General features: G+C 43.7%; 2 protein-coding genes across 2 annotated transcripts in view; both read left to right on the top strand.

The window, feature by feature from the left end:
• The window catches only part of LOC116518715 (methylcytosine dioxygenase TET1-like), a 90,049-nt gene extending 81,692 nt beyond the window's left edge, over nt 1-8,357 (top strand). Inside the window, exon 7 of the mRNA XM_032232231.1 lies at nt 7,338-8,357. Coding sequence (XP_032088122.1) covers nt 7,338-8,357 — 1,020 coding nt within the window. The remainder of the gene's footprint in view (nt 1-7,337) is intronic.
• Nucleotides 8,327-16,162, top strand: LOC116518340 (methylcytosine dioxygenase TET1-like). Its single transcript, XM_032231674.1, has 2 exons — nt 8,327-9,648; nt 16,084-16,162. Exons 1-2 carry the CDS (start codon nt 8,590-8,592, stop codon nt 16,093-16,095), a joined length of 1,071 nt encoding a protein of 356 aa, XP_032087565.1. The 5' UTR covers nt 8,327-8,589; the 3' UTR covers nt 16,096-16,162.
• The last annotated feature ends 1,046 nt before the right edge of the window (nt 16,163-17,208 follow it).

Below are 17,208 nucleotides of genomic sequence, written 5' to 3'. Positions count from 1 at the left end.
ATTTCTCTCTAAAAATGCTTCCTGGGGTGATAACCATAAAAGTATGTTAGGAAAAAAATCTTGTTTTATATCTATTTCAAAGTCTAAATAGGTCACATGTAATAAAATGATTTTTAAAATCTACATTCTTAACTTTTTCATGCTATAAATAACATTGCCATCCAAATTTTAAGCATGTCCTTCCAATTCTAATACCCCCCCTATTTTACAAAGTCACTAATTCTTTCATCTACACTAAACAACAAACTGCAAAGTACAATTTCAAATATGGTAATCCTTGCCTTCCTCTTTATTTAGCATCTTGCAATAATTTATATTTAATTCTATGTTTCTTTTCTTGCCAAACAAATTTGGGGAAAAATCCTGCATGCCCTATTTTGAGGTCTATAAATACAAGCAATATAAAAGCCAAAGCCAGAACTGTTTAAATAAATGCTGGGATATTCTTACTCTAATTTTCTTCTTGTATTAATGGTATTTTAAAGTATGGGATATGCATATATAAACAGAAATGGAGCAATCAAATAATTACTAATTGTATTCAGGACATACTATTTGTGAAATTTAATTTATGAGAAAGAGAGTGCTGGCAAGGGCAAAAATAAAATAAAATAAGATGTTTTTTTCTTCCTTGCATTTTCCAACAAGTGCATAATCCACTTTTTCCAGATCAGTTGAGTATTGTTGCATTGGTTGTAACAACAGGCTTGTTTCCCAAGCCTACGTCATGGGTTGGAAGAGAGTGACTCGCCCAAAGACACCCTGGTTGTCATGTCGAAGGTTGGACTAGAACTCACAGTCTCCTGGTTTCTATCCTGGTGCCTTAACCACTAGACCAAACTGTTTCTCAAGGGTGAAAATAAGAATACTTTCTTTAAATGAGTATATGCTAAAGCTTATTTTCAGTAGCATATGGGAACAAGGTAATTGTGGCAGAAGAATCACATAACAGGAATTTTTTTTGTGAGAAATAAGGAGGTAGACTTTAAGTAATCTCATTAAAAATAAATGCCCACTGCAAGTGTTTTCTGTAAAATTACAGGCATACATAATTTTGCATTCACTTCTATCTAGTTCTACTGGTATTAAGAAAGTTAGCTTTCTAGTTTGGACTTCACCTCTCTTATGATAGCTGTTATAGAATTTGGATACAGTTTTTGATGAAATGTTCTCATCTCTCTTTTAATTACCATTAATATCACTGGCAGGCGTAATAAATAATTTGGAAGGTATTTGGAGATTTTTCAACACTAAATCTGTGTTAAACCTCTACCTTTACTGTTGTCTTCTGTGAATGGACAATGCATGTTCATTTGAAAATTCAGAAGATATTTATCTGCTGAAGAAAGTAGACACAAGTAAAAGCTGTTAAGCATACAAACAATTGTATATTGAAAGTTGTTAATCATCAAAGTGAGATTGAGTTGTACATGTTGTACATGAAGCTTTCTATCTAGCTGTTCTAAATCCATCTGTCTAAATGTGTTGACCAAGCTCTTTGAGAATTATTAAATCCATCACATGTAGAGGGCACTAATATGACCAACAATGTTTTTTATAATACAGACCAGGCAGCTGTTGCATGTAAAATGAATACTTATAATTTTTTACCTGACTACAGCCTTGTCTGGTTTATGCATTGGGCCAATTTTCACAGAATAGGAAACCAGGATTGTTTAGAATTATAGCTTGTTTGTCTTCTTTCTTGCAAATCTTGTTTCACTTGCAGAAGCTATTCAGGTTAGACCTGAGAGAATATTAATTTTAGAATTGAATGACTCACTTAACAGCATTGTTGTTATGCTCAAATAGAAGTCTACTAGAAATTGAAGTCAATCACTAGACTATATGTCAGCCTCTGCTTCGCTTGCTTGCTTTCGGCTGCCATGGAAACGGGGAGGTAGGGCATGCAATAATTAGTACAGGAGGATTTGTCCAACGGAGTTTTGTTCTCATCACTGTCTGTGCATGCTGATGGCTGATGTTTGGACCTGGTCAAGGCCAACCGTCCTGCATACCAACCTTATGATGCACTTGGAGATGCAACCCACATGACACCTAAGGGAGATGCAGATTGGGCAATGGGGTGGGGGTTGTTGGAGGGAGGGGGCTGGGCAAAAGTTTGATATGTATGATTTCGTGCTTTCTGCCCCAACCTTGCTTTACTTCGCTGCTATCTCTTCGTAACCAGTAAAAGTACTTTTAATTCCACAACCATTGGACTGAGAGGTTTCTTTCTTGGTTACTGAGGGAGGCATGCTTAACATTAAGCAAGGTCTCTCTTCACGCTCATCCTGGAGCTAACACCTTCTGAGGGGAGTGCTATAAACACCCAAGCCTCCAAAGAAATGTCCAACCCAGGCAGTGACCAGGAGGACAAATGGCTGGCTGTAGGAGACTCATGCCCTTTGGAGACGGAGCGTATTGCGGAACTGAATTTGGAGGAAAGATCTGTTTGCCCTAGGTGGTTGTTGGAAGTGGGGCAGAAATATGAGCCTGAGGAAATTCCTGCCGGAGTTACACCAGCCGACGGCGGTGACCTGCAGTTGCCTGGCAGGAAGCCAAAGAGGAGGATCTCATGATGTCCCACGGTATGAAAGTCTTCCAAGAGGCCTGGGAGAAGCGTCGTTTTCGTGAGGGCCGGGCTGAGAAGGAAGCTGTTTTTCCTGATCAAGAAGAGAAACGTGAGGAGGACCTGTCTCACTCTGGGGGGGCCCTGGGGGCAGACAGTGGAGCTGATCAGGATGGGAGAGCTCCAACGGCAGCAGCAGCAGCCGCCGCACGACCCCCTCCAAGGGGGGAGGGGCACCCCGCAGACTCCGAATGGCAAAAGTTCCTCCTCTTGGTGTGAAATTTGGAGGTGACCCCAGGGAACTAGGAATTTTTCCTGATCCAGGTCTGGAATTTCATGCAACAGTTTGGAGAAGATCTCCCCAATGAAGAAGCCAAGGTGAGAGTGATGACTATGGCATTGGAAAATAAGGCGGCAGCCTGGATGGTTGCTTTGCATAATGATGACTCCCCCCCTGCTGAAAAATTACAATGCGTTTAAGGCCATCCTGAGGAAACGCTTCGATGACCCGCTAGCCGAGCATAAGGCAAGAACCAAAATGAAAACTTACTCAGGGCAGAAGTCTGGTAGCTGATTACATTCAAGAGTTTTGTGAGGAAGGAGGAGCTGACGTCGCAACGACATGACGTGCGATCTTGGAGCTCCAAGATCGCAATCGATACTTTTGCCACTGGACGGTCCTTTTGGACATAAACCGTCCCAAAGAGATGGTGACAGGGAAGAGTACGTCCTGCTGATTTCAAGGACACCGCAAAGTCCCTGATTGATCCAGGAGAATCTCTTTTTGCCGGCGACAAGTGCAGCCATTGAAGCTGCTGAAGTTGGGACAGCTCCGGAACGGGAGGAAAACGGAAAGAGAAAGTGTGTCCATCTGGTGAGGAAATCTTATTATAAAAGAGACTCCCCCCCCAAAAAAAAATTAAAGCTAAATTAAATTTGAAAACAAGAGAAAAAGCGAAATTAAGCTACATTAGACAGTGTGTTATCCTTTTTAAAAAAAATCTTTTCCGGATGGAACTTTTGCAAATGTTTCCTATTCTTTAAATTGAATGGATTAGTTTTTCTTCTTCTACTTTTTATATTCTTTTTTTATACCTATGGATTAAAATCTTTTTCCTTATTTTTATAATGCTGGATTGGATGGTTTTGTGGGGTTTTTTTTGCTCCATTTAAGAATTTAAAGCCTGGAATATAGAGAAGATATAAAGGAATACAAAGAGGGCTGTAATAACAGAGGGAAAGGAACACTGCCACCTGGAGGCTTGGAAATATTGTCTTTTCTTTTTTCTCTTTGATCATTTGACTTTGCATTTCAAGGTTCCTCAGCTTGTTTACAGAGAGTGATAGTAAGAGCATGGGTTGTTTGTACAGGTGCTCTTCAGGAGCTTTATTGGCAGCTGGAGTGGAGTGAAAACAAAGCCTTGTCTTGAAAGATTATAAATGAACTTGCTTTAAATTTAATAAAAAGTTTTGAATGCCAGCGTGGCAGTGTTTACAAGTTGGAAGAATGGTGCAACATGAAAAAGAAACCTTAAAGTTGCAAAAGATTATGTTTGAAATTCAAAAATTATTAGAAGTAACAGAGAAAATTGAAGAGAGAGTAGGGAGGCCTACTACAGAGTCAGAATCAAAGAAGGGGGTGAGTGGAAAACTGCTTTCAATTGCCCTTTGGGATGCTTCCAATTCAGGGTACTCCCGTTTGGTCTGCAGGAGGCGCCAGCAGTTTTCATATAATTAATAAATGAAGTTTTGCATGAGCACCTGTACAAGGGTGGGTTAGTCTATCTCGACGACATCCTTATCTACACGGAAATATGTGAAGAACACATGACTTTGGTCCGCTCAGTCCTCACTCCGAGCCTCTGAACTTTATGAACTCCCACTGCCACGTCACTGGCATCAGCCTGTACCACGAATGGCGCATCCATATCAGGGTGTTTCACAACTGGTTCTGCTGCAAAGAACGGGTTTAATTTCTCGAAAGTGGCTTGAAACTCCATAGTCCAGTTCAAAGGCTTCCCGGCTGAGGTTTTGCTTCTCCTTTTGATTTTAGAAGATTTGTAATGGGCAGAGCGATGCTAGCAAACGAGAGAATAAATTGACGATAAAAATGTGCAAATCCTAGAAAACTTTGCAATTGCTTGCAGGTGCGAGGAGGCGCCCAATCAGTAATGACCTGGACTTTTGCCAGGTCCATCTCGATGCCTTTGTGGGAGATACGGTATCCCAGGTAATCGATCTTCTCCTGATGAAATTCACATTTAGACAATTTGGCATAAAGCTGGGCCCGAAGTATGTAGGACCGTTCCCCATTGTGAAAATCATAAATCCTGTATCGGTAAAATTGGAGTTGCCAAAGACCCTTAGAAGAATTTATCCTGTGTTTCATGTGAACCTGTTAAAACCGGAACACACTTCTTCTTTTCGTCCTCCTCAACATTCACCTCTGGTCCCTCTTCTTATGAGGGAGAACAACATTTTGAGGTTAAAGAAATCTTGGACTCCAGAAAAAGGGGTCGCATTCAGTATTTAGTATTCTGGAAACATTTCCCTCCTTCTCAGGTGGAATGGGTTGACAAATCTCATGTTAGAGCTCCCAGACTTTTATGGTAATTCTACTCTAGTTATCCTGATAAACCTTTATTTAATATTCTTGTTTTGTATTGTTTGTTTTCCTTTTCTCTTTTTCTGCAGGGATGATATCTCTCTTGAAGGAGGGCCGGATGTCAACCTCTGCTTCGCTTGCTTGTTTTTGGCTGCCATGGAAACGAGGGGGAGGGCATGGTATTTGGGGTGGGAATAAGGACAGGAGGATTTGTCAAACAGGGAGTTTTGTTCTCACCATCGTCTGTGCATGCTGATGGCTGATGTTTGGACCTGGTCAAGGCCAACCGTCCTGCATATTAACCTGATGATGCTACTTGGAGATGCAACCCACATGACAACTAAGGGAGATGCAGATTGGGCAATGGGGTGGGGGTTGTTGGAGGGAGGGGGCTGGGCAAAAGTTTGATATGTATGATTTCGTGCTTTCCTGCCTCAACCTTGCTTTACTTCGCTGCTATCTCTTTGTAACCAGTAAAAGTACTTTTAATTCCACAACTATTGGATTGAGAGGTTTCTTTCTTGGTTACTGAGGGAGGCATGCTTGACACTATAGTACTTTGATGGGGCTAAACACATAGTCTTATTTAAGAGAACTGGTATGGTTTCAATGATTTTTAACCTGAGTTGCATTAGGAATTAGAGCTGAATCTAGGGCCATCTGCACAATAGTTTTGACCCTTGACTGTCCTACTATATACACATGTCTGTATTGTTGGTCTTCTTGTTGGCTTTCATTCATAGAGTTGGCATGCTGCGACCCAAATTAGCCTCAGACGTTTCAGTTACTTTTATGTTGATGGTGCTCAAACCCAGAGTGCTTGCAAAATAACCTACTTTAATAATCTGCAGAAATTATACACTCACAACACCCTCTTTTTCCTAGCAGACCGTGATAAGAAACAAACCTTGAATTGCTGTGAGGCAGTTCTATGAATTACATTTTAATATATAGAAACTTTATTCTGTTTTACACACAAACACACACAGGGCAAGCTAGGCTTTCCTTCCCCTGTTGTGGTTTTGAGGGCACAAAATGGAAAACCAAAAGAAACTTTCTGTAAACCAATATTTTAAAGTTGCGAGGTCATTATCAGTTTATGAAATGGCATTCTTTCCAAGGTTGACAGTCATGCTTGCGTTACTTATAGTTGCAGCTTAACATGGTGAGAATAATACATCCAGTTCATTCTGACAAACAACTCATTTGGGGCAGCTGTAATTCTATAATTTTGTTGTGTACTCAGAGTAAATGCCAGTTGTCTGGCTTTGAATTTTAAAGCTAGAGAAACACATAATTTCCATTCCTGTTCATGGATGTCTTCTCATTTTGTAGTCTGGTCTAATATTACAAATAGTTTTGTTCTGTGGCCACCTTACTAGAAGCATGATAATAGACAGTGTGTCAAAGATGACTTTTGTCTTTCTTTGAAGCATCATTCAGAGTTTTTCTTTCCATAAATGGCAAAAGTAGCAAACAGAAATAAAAACCCAAAGCTTCAAACTTCCAATTACTAACTCATTGGTTCAATTCAAAATTTATTCTTGCTTCTGAAAATATTTCTGCCATGTTTTCTATTTGTACGAAGTACAAGTATTCCATCACATTTTTTGCATTTTCTGATACTGACTTGATGTCTCAGAATTGTTTTACTCAGATTGTGGACTACCAGGCTAATCTAAGATGCACATCTAGCTAAGCATTTTCCATGAGAAAAGAAAATAAGATAAGCGTATATTAATTAAATAATTAATTAAGTCATATCCTACTTTTGCATTTTTTAAATAAATAACTTAAAGTGATTAGAATTCAGGGTCTCCCAGTTTCTAGCCGGTGCCTTAAATACTAACTAGACCAAACATCTCTCCTTTATTTGAAACTGTTATTATTGTAGTGTCTCTTTTTAAATACAAAACAACACATCCTTGGTAATCAATATTGTGGTTGCTTTTTGTATGGCCTATTGATTTTAGCGTAAATTACTTAGGAGGAAACAGTTGGTACCTTGTTCTAGAATCTGATCTTGGGTAGCACTTACTTTGAAAAGCATCTAGTCAGATAGTCATTGCAAACTTTAATATGATATTGCTATTTTTGCCAATGCTTATGAAATCCCATGGTGAACAGCATTTGCTAAAATGTATTTGTACTGTTTTGCAGGGAGATCTAAAAAGCAAACTAGTAAATGGCTGCAGAGCAGAGCTTGTGGAATATGTTGCATATGGCCATGGTGAAAAATACAAGTTGAAAGCAAACTACTCACTGCCCTGGGAAGATGTGCAGACAAATGAAAAAGGAAGTATGGCCGGCTTAGAAACAGAGAAGTGGGTGCCGAATGAAAATCCATCACTTAATATCCATGTGAATGGAGATCTCTGTAACGCTGAAACCAGGAATGAGAACTTAACACATTTTGAAAATGCAAAACTTGTTTATTCTTCCAGCATAATAGATGAGGCCCCCAAGTTATTTGCACATACAGCTAGAAATGGCATTAAAATCTTACCGCATTCACCAGCAGAATGTGACACATCATTGAAATCAGATGTGAGCACACTGAAAAAAGCAGATGTGAACACTACTGCAAAGCTGGCCAACAGCTGCAATCACAGTAACTCCAGTGCCTCCTGGGGTGAAGCGGCTCAGCTGAACAGCATCTACCCTTTGGCAACTGGAACATATGGTGCTATTCCAGAAAAGAAGGACTATGATGTAGGCCACCAGACAGAAAACCCAAACGCAAATCAGGAAGCCGAAAATTCACTATTGCAAACCATTTCACTTTTACATTTGCAGGACAAGCCACCCTGTACTCCTGTGCTTGAAAGGGGTGCTTGTCTTGATGATGGTGCTTCAGATATTCCTAGTAAGGATTCCCAACCTGAAGATTTGCAACTTCAGTCAACTTTTTTATCTCTGATTAAAAACAGAAATTTAACTGTGGAACAGGTGGTAGCTATTGAGGCATTAACACGTTTGTCCGAGGTCCCTTTAGGCCATTCTTCACCAGCTAAACCAGAAGGTTTAGAGCAGCAAGCGTCGCATTTGCTGAACAGTTACAAAAAGGATAGCCCGTGTCCCTTAAAATCATCTGCACTGAAAGTAATAAAAGGGACTTGCCCACAAAAAGACCCACAGTCTTCTTTCTCATCCTTCCTCCCAGAGGAGAATCAACCATAAGAGTCTGTTCTACAAGGCTCAAGGTGCTATTTCTGAGTTCCCCAGTAAATGTCCATCTAACTTACTGCGTAGGTTGCATTGCACCTCAAAAGACACCAGACCTTTCTCTGCTTTAGCGTCTGGTGGAAATTCAGGTATTGCTACCAAGAAATGTCCTCTTCATCATAAAACTGCTCTTGGGCCATGTTCCAAAACCTCAAGTACCGCCAGACAGTGGTGGAACAAAGGAGAGATGCTTGGCAAATGGGAGGGAAAGGCTGTTCACAACCTGAATTTAAAAAGCGGTTCTGTATTTAAGGGTGGTATTCACAGCCAAGATGAAGAAGAGGTAGCCACCCAGTTAACTCAACTCGCAGCAATAATTGAATCGAGCAGAACAAGCCCCAATCCGAAGATGACGACAACCCTTCTTGGTCGATTACCACCTGATATGCAATCAAAAAATAAGCAGGATCAGTGCCTATTGCAGAAGAAACAATCGGTATTTGGGAGGAACAATTACACCTCCTCGTTAGTCAAGCAAAGGCAGCCACCTCGGAAGAATGAGAAATCAGTACCGAGGGCCAAAAGATTGAAGAAGAAACCTCAAGTAGTACCAGACCAACCAAGTCAGCTACAGCAAGAATGCCAGTATAGTGAATTGCAGGACATACAGAAAAAACCTAAACTGCGCAGACTTGGGCGCATTGCATCACAAGATGCCAAGCTGTCAGCCTTGGGGAAAAAATCTTCCAAAACCAAAGGACCGAAGGCGCGGAATCGGAGTGCTTTGTCATCCCAGCAAAAACCAGCTGTATTATTTCTTCCGAAAACTCAGATAATATTCCATCGGCCTTTACCGGCTTCAATACAAGGCAAAATAAGAAATAAGCCATTAGGCTGTGAAATGGTGCCAGAGCCCCTCAAGACAATAGGCTTTAGCGATGCACAAGGTGCCAGCAGCCTGAGTGGGGTCACGGGGGCTCTTCAATGTGGAGCCCCGCTTTCTAGTAATCTGCTGACTGTTCCTCAGTTAAAAACAGACTTTTGCATAAAACAAGGAAGTGAAAACGGGCAGATGTTTACAGAAAAAGACAAGAATTCTCAGGTACAACAAACCATGAATATCCCTCAGCTGCATCCTTTTCCTCAGATCTTCAGTCAAAGAGCTGATGGTGACATCTGCGAGGAAAGCCAAGCTAAATCACAAGGTGCTGTGGAACAAAAGGATCAAAATCTGCAACTGATCCTCCGTAACGGTGATGATGGCTTGCCAGGGGATACCATGCACACTCTTAGAAATGTGGAGCATGTAAGTGAAGCTACATTTCCAACATTAAGAACTTTAGAGACTGAAAAGCAACAGGGTACTGGGAACTTAAGATGTTCTCCAACAAAGAATACACTCAGTAGTTTTCTTGAATCTCCCTTGACATTCTTAGATACCCCTACAAGAATTTAATTGATACACCTTCAAAGAAAGGACAGAGTAATTTTCCAACCTGTGACTGTGTGGGTAAGTGTCCTGTGGTTTATTTTTGCATGGTTGAATTTTGAAATCTTTTCTGTCTTTCTGTATGGATCATGTTGCCTTGTCAGGTAATGAAACGTCTGCAAGCAAAAAGCTCAGAGCACCAAGAACTCCAGAGTTCAACCCTGAGCTACAGATATTCTCTTTTATTAAAATCTTTCTTTTCCTCAGAATTCCCCAGAAACTTCCAAATATTTACACATGCTGTAATTCATGAGTTCTCCTAGGCGCTGCTTGGAGTGTCCAAACATGGGTTAACTTCAGCTTGCTGCCCAAGGACTGAATTCAAATCTTTGTGTAGCCACGCCTCCTGTTCCCCACAGAGGCTCAGTTTTAAAAACTCAGTCACCCTAAAAGGATGCAGTTGGGGAGTTCCAGTCCTTGAACAGCAATTGGACTCTCCAAATAGTTAGTGTAGCCTTTTTTTCTTATTTTGTGTTTAGCACATAGTGTTAGGATTCTTTAAAAATTCACTGGATAAAGATTCACACCTAATTGAAGCGCGGAACAGGTACTCGGAGCGCGGCTGCCTTCTGCGACCACCTCAGTTGAGGCACCACTGGGAGGCTCGTCAGTGGCTGCTGGCGAGCTCTGAGGGCAGGTAGGCAGGTAGAGACCTCTCTGAGTTTGCTGCCGGTGCTCTAAATTTACTGAGCTCTCAGAACTGCTGGCAGCTCCCTGGTGCACTCCGTAGCTTGCGGTGGCCATTTTGGCCAGAAAAAAAAAAGCGGCACTTTATTCTCAAGCAGTTTGCTTTGCTGCCACCTGGTTTCCACTGCAGATCGCCGCTGGGAGGGCTTCTTAATTTGGGATCTCGCTCTGGATCTCCAGGCAGGTCTCCCCCTCCCCAGGAAGACTATGGAGAACGGCTGCAAGGAGTTTGGCTTTCTCGGGCCATTCCTTGCTTTATCACTGCGCAGATCTGAAGCACCTTGGGACTTCCATTTTGGCGCCAAAATATTGCTGACTGTTACTGATCCCGGCAAGGCCCCGTTTTTCTCAGAACTTGGACTGAATTAAAGAGGCATACTTCCAGAACTATTACATTATTGGGATTATCACATCTAAAGCTCTGACTGAGAAAGAAGTGTGCCATAGCCAACAGGAACGTGTCTGAAGCCAGGGATTGCTAACAAAACACAGCAGGCCCAACCCTGCTACTAAGGGGGACAGTGCAGGCTGCCCTTCAAAAGGGAAACAGCCCCAAGCCAAGAAAATCTCAAAAGCTACAGAAAGGTTGGCTGAAAGAGGACAGAAGGCCCTGGAGAGAGAGTTTCCAAAGGCAGTTAGTACCCAGGCACTACACACTACAAGCCAGGAAACCACCTCCACCACCAGTTTCTACAGACATTCCCTTAGTGGAGACTCCACAGGAGGGCTCTCCATCTCTGGCAGACGAAGGGGATTTTGGATTTTCTCCCAACCCTTCCAGGGCTTCCCCAGGTCTCCTATTTCCTCTCTGGAGGAGGTAGACATGGAAGAGGCTTGTTCTCTAATGGGGGAAGGAGGCTCCTCCACTAGCCCTAATTCTGGGGAGGCTCCTGAGCTATCCCAAGCAATGCAGGAGGTGGTGCAATGGGCAATATCACAGGGGATTGCTAATGGCATCCAACAACGGGTTTATCCTGCCCCTCCTGAGCCAAAGCCAAAGCCAGAAGGCGAACACTGGAATTCTCCCGCAACCCTCTGGGGCCTCCCCTCCTGCTTCCTCAGCGGTCAGCGAGGTGTCTGATGAGGAGGAGGGTTGACAGGATGCCCCTGATCTGTTGGAGGATGCGAATCCACCCCCCAACGCCCCCGCATTCTCGGCTTATTTAAGCCTACAATGTTCAAGGCCATTCTGACCAAGGCTAGGCTTCGTCCATTCAAATGGGACTTCCCACAACAATCTGATAAGAATACCACTGATCAGGGTAACAAGGAGACTATAGGACCGGGGGATCCAGGCGCAGGCCTCTTTAAGGAAATCACTCCTCAGGAGTTGGTTCCAGCACCACAGCTGTTCCTGGATATCATCCAGTGACAATGGGTTCAACCCAGGTCATTAGCCAAATCCTAGTGGGGTGGATGAGAAGCTCTACTCTGTAGAGACCGCATGGAGGAGCTCTTAAAGCTTTCACAGTGGATGATCCCATAGTGGCGCTGACCTCAACTCGGCCCTCCCAGCGACCTGCTAGAGGGTCTGAAAGCGGAAGACAAAAAGATGGAGAGGCCCATCATAAAACTCACATGGCCACCTGAGTGGGCCCATTAAAGCCTCCTCCTCCTCTTCCTACTTCAACAGGACAGCACTATTTTGGCTTTGCAAACTGTTAGCCTACCTCCCTGCTGGGGATACTAGGTCACGCCAAGAGATGAATAAGATCATTGCACGGTCGAGTACTCGGCCGACGCTTCACTTCATGGCACCAAATTTTCATCAAGGGCTATGCTTCAAATGTGACCACCCGGCCACTTGCGTGGCTATGCCACTGGCAGGCAGACATGAAGGCTAAGTGAAGTTGGCCTCGGCACCCTTCAAGATGGCAAGCTATTTGGGGAGGTCTTGGACTTCTGTCCTGATTGAGTCCAAGGACAAACTGAAGATTTTACTGGCGGTCACCAAGAACCGGACTGCAAAGGTCAGCCCTATTTTGTAGGCAGTCTTGCGGAACAATGCCTCCGCTTCCACCTCGGGGAGCTTGGCCAGGTCCTATTCCCATCACAGGACTGCACCCAGGATAGGGCGTCCTTCAGGGACAGACCCAGGCAGCAGGTCCTTTCAAGGGGGGTTCTCCAACCGCTCCTTTCGCAGATCCAAGTGACCGTCATTGGTCCCTTCCATCGGGGGGTCGGCTACAGCTTTACCGCTGACCAGTGGGAGGAGACAACAACGGACACTTGAGTACTGAACACCATTCGTCATGGTCTCACCTTAGACTTCCTATCCCTCCTCCTTGGTCCTTCATTTGTTGCCCCATCCCAAAGTCGGCCCACAAGTGACAAATGATGCAGGTGGAAATCCAGCATCTACTGGACATAGCGGCCATAGAGCAGGTGCCCCCCGGGGTCAGGAAGGTGGGGGATTCTACTCGATTCTCTTTCTGGTTTCCAAAGCTTTGGGAGGGGTGAGAGCCCATTCTGGATCTCAGAAACTCAGAGTGCTTGGTCATAACAACAGACGCCAGTTTATATGGCTGGAACACTCACCTACAGACTCACGTGACACAGGGCAGGTAGTCGCAGACGGAGCTCGCCCACAACATAAACTGGCTGGAGCTCAGAGCCGCCAGATTTGCCCTGCGCCACTTCTCGATTCATCGAGGGCCGTCATGTCCTCATTCTGATGGACACCATCGCCACCAGGCTTATGTTAATCATCAAGGCGGCACTCAATTGACGGCCCTGATGTCGAGGCAGAAGCGTTGGGGCTTGGGCAGAACCCAACTCGAGTCATTGAGGGTGGATCACATCTGCGGGGAGAACATGTGACGGCGGACTGGCTGAGCAGAACGACCATCAGCACTCGGAGTGGGCAGCTTCATCCATCTCTGTTCCACCAGCTGACGCACAGGTTCGGATCCCCGGTTCTAGACCTATTTGCCAGTCCCGAGAATGCTCAGCTCCCCCAGTTTATTTCAAGGTTCCAATGCCCTGACGCGGAAGGGACATATGCTCTTCGATGCCGCTGCCCCCGGGACTGCTGTATGCGTTTCCGCCCCTCCCACTGATACCTCAGGTGATCAGGAAGATCCTACTGGAGGGGGCCAAGGTATTGCTCGTGGCTCCGCACTGGCCACGGAGGTCCTGGTTCGCCGACCTTGTCAGTCTGTTGGTGACTGAGCATTGGCGCATTCCTCAGGAGCAAATCTCCCTCTACCAAGGGGCCATTCCTCACCCGGATCCTTGATGGCTTCAATTGGCCGTGTGGCACTTGAGGGGGAGTTCCTAAGGCAGGCAGCTTCTCTGACAGAGTCATCTGCACTATCCAGGCATCCAGGAGACCTTCCAATGTGCAGATATATGACGCGACATGGACCAGTTTCTCTTCCTGATGTCACTTCCATCAATCATCGCCACAGCTGTGACAATTCCGCAAATTCTGGATTTTTTACGGGACAGTTTGGACAAGGGTCTTGCCCCCAACACACTTCGGAGGCAGACTGCAGCCTTAGCCACCATCTTGTCTAGAGACGATTCTCAACCGCTCAGCAGACACCCAAGGGTTCGCTGCTTCCTGAAGGGGGCTACCAACTTATACCCCCCTGACAGTGCACCGTTACTCGACTTGGGACTTGTCAATTGTCTTGCAGACCCTAACATCACCGCCATTCGAACCTATTCGCTCAGCTAGTCTACGACATTTCTCACTCAAAACTGCCTTCCTCATAGCCATTACCTTGGCACGCAGAATCTCAGAGCTGGCTGTGCTCTCCGTTAGGGAGGATTTTGTATCATACATTCGGACTGGGTCTTTCTGAGATTGGATTAACAGCTTATTCCACAGAAACACAGGAGGTGATCCTCCCCAACTTTTGCCCGCACCCTAGCCATCCCAGGGAGCGGGTCTAGCGGATCTGGCTGCGTGCATGCATAAAGTTGACCTACGAACAACAAGCCAGGCCTGTTCCTCCTCGTATAACAGCACACTCCACGAGGCCTCCTGGGCCACTCGAGCACCCATTGAGGAGATCTGTCGGGCGGCCACTTGGTCCTTGCTGTCTCCGTTCATTCGAAACTACAGACAGGACACCTTTCCCTCGGCTGAGGCTTCGTTTGGAAGGCGGGTCTTACAAGGGGGCCTTGTGGCCCCTGTTAACTGGGATGTTCCTTCTTCCCACCCTGGGACTACATAGCTTGGGTATGTCCCATGCTTGGACACTCCAAGCAGCGCCTAGGAGAATGACCGTTGGCTTACCTGAATGGTCGTTCTCTAGGCGTTGCGAGAGTGTCCAACCCCCGCCCTGGGGTTTTTTCTTGGATGGATGCAGGACCTTGCACCATAAGATATGGACTTTTCCATACAGCAACCATTGGATCGGATACCTTTGTTTTTAAAATTCAGCCTCTGTGGGAAACAGGAGGCATGGCTACACAAAGATTTGAACTCAGTCCTTGGGCAGCAAGCTGAAGTTAACCCATGCTTGGACACTCCCGCAGCGCCTAGAGAACGACCATTCAGGTAAGCCAACGGTCATTTTATTCCATAACAAGAAGATCCTCTACATTTATCCAGATTCTTTGCAGATACCTCCTTGACTAGCTGGATTTCTTGAATTTTCTTCAAATGTAAAACCTATTAATGCTGAGCTTTTATCAATTTGTGAAATCAGAGCTAATAAATTCCCAACTATCTATCTTTCTTTTCCACAGCTTACAAGGAAGGAATTGTTTTATTTTGTTCAGAATTATGCAGGAATTGTGACTAATAGCATTTATGAATGATGAAATTAAGCTTAATCCATGTTATTGGCCAACATATTGAATTCCAGTGGCAACATAATACTCTGTAATGTCTATTTTTTTTTAATGTGAAAGGAAGAATCCAAACTATTTAACAAATTCAACCACCTGCAGAATTTACTTATATGCAGTATTACCAATTTTAGATTAATAACCTTTGTTGATAGTGTTAGTACCATCTCTCTTTGTTCATATTGAAGTGTGACTCAGTTGCTAATCCCATTCCGGCATTTCAGTGCCAAAATTATATAATTAATGAGTTTATCTAATAGAAGTGTTTTACAGGTAGTCCTTGACTCATGACCACAATCGTTGCTAAGTGATGCGTCCATTAAGTGAGTCACATCCAATTTTATGACTTTTTCGCTGCCTTTATTAAGCAAATTGCCACAGTTGTTGAGTGAATTGCACAGTCATCAAGTGAATTTGGTTCTTCCCATTGACTGGGCTTGTCAGGAGCCCCCTCAGAAGGTCACAAGACAGGACGCTGCAACTGCCATAAACACATGCATATTGGCAAGTGCCTGAATTTTGACTACATGACCGCAGGGATGTGGCAGCAGTGATAAATCTGAGGACCAGTCATAAGTAACTTTTTTCCAGCATCATTATAATTCCAAACGAATGGTTATAAGTCGAAGACTGCTTGTTTATTGCTAACAGAATAGTTAACCTGAGTCAAATGAGGCTCAGTTTAATTTAAGGAATTTAAGTAGTGTTTCTGAATGTCCATGCAATATTTTTAACAGCTATTTAAAACTTTTTTTTTTGCAGAACAAATTATAGAGAAGGATGAGGGTCCATATTATACACACCTTGGAACGGGCCCAAATATTGCTGCAGTCAGAGAAATATGGAGGACAGGTGAGGAAATAAATGTTAATACTAATAAATCAAAATCAATTTTACACATGGGTGGTGATAGTAGTTGTAGTATATCTGGTGTGTTCTTGTTATGCTTTGGTGGGCTTTGTTATGCTGGTTCTGAACAATAACCCTTGCATATGAACTATACTATATATTAGAACACTTACTCATAGCAAGTACGAGTCTGTTTTAGAAAATGAGCTTGAATATTCTCATTTGCCTTTAAGTGCTTGTTAGCATTGGGTATTGGGTAGAAAGTCACGATACACTTTATGGAGATGTGGAGAAATTCATCTCTTTCATGTTAATTCTAAGCGGTGTAATCAAGTTGCTAAGGGTAATTGAAGACTGAACTATGGGAGAATTTCATGGGGGAAATTCAGATATGATTCATGCAACAAGCTGTTCAAATTATAATCTAGGTACTCAGCCTTTGTTTTGCACATAGTGCTATAATTGTAGCACAGCACCTAGGCCTGGTATGTACCGTGTTTCCCCAAAAATAATTATTTTCTTTTGACCCCTGAAATAAGCGCTTGGCCTTATTTTCGGGGAGGTCTTATTATTTTTGAGGTGCAGGAGGCAGCGAGCGTGGTCACCTCATGGCTACTGCTGTGTTGCAATATTTTTGGGAAGGGCTTATTTTCAGGAGAGGCTTATTTAAGACCATGTGATCAGAAGCCCAATTGGGCTTATTATATGGGGAGGTCTTATTTTCAGGGAAACAGAGTGCCTATAGGTCTTACATTCCTACAAGATGTTGGCTACCAAAATCTTTCCCCCCTCCCCCGTTTTCCTATCACAAGCCTTGTATTTATTATTTTGTCTACTCAGTACTCTGCTTTTGCACTAATGAGAGAAGTTATGGAATTCCTAGAGCTCTTACTTGGCCCCCTTCCCCAAATTCACATTGCCATCCTTTAATATTGAAATATGTTAAGCTGTGGTGACGCAATGGTTAGAATGCAGTATTGCAGGCTGACTCTGCCCTTAACCAGGAATTCAATCCTGACCTGCTCAAGGTTGACTCAG

This window comes from Thamnophis elegans, chromosome 15 (genome assembly GCF_009769535.1).
Source record: "Thamnophis elegans isolate rThaEle1 chromosome 15, rThaEle1.pri, whole genome shotgun sequence".
Classification (NCBI taxonomy): Eukaryota; Metazoa; Chordata; class Lepidosauria; order Squamata; family Colubridae; genus Thamnophis; species Thamnophis elegans.
The sequence above is the reverse complement of the archived record's forward strand: the minus strand, read 5'-3'. Positions and strand labels throughout refer to the sequence as shown.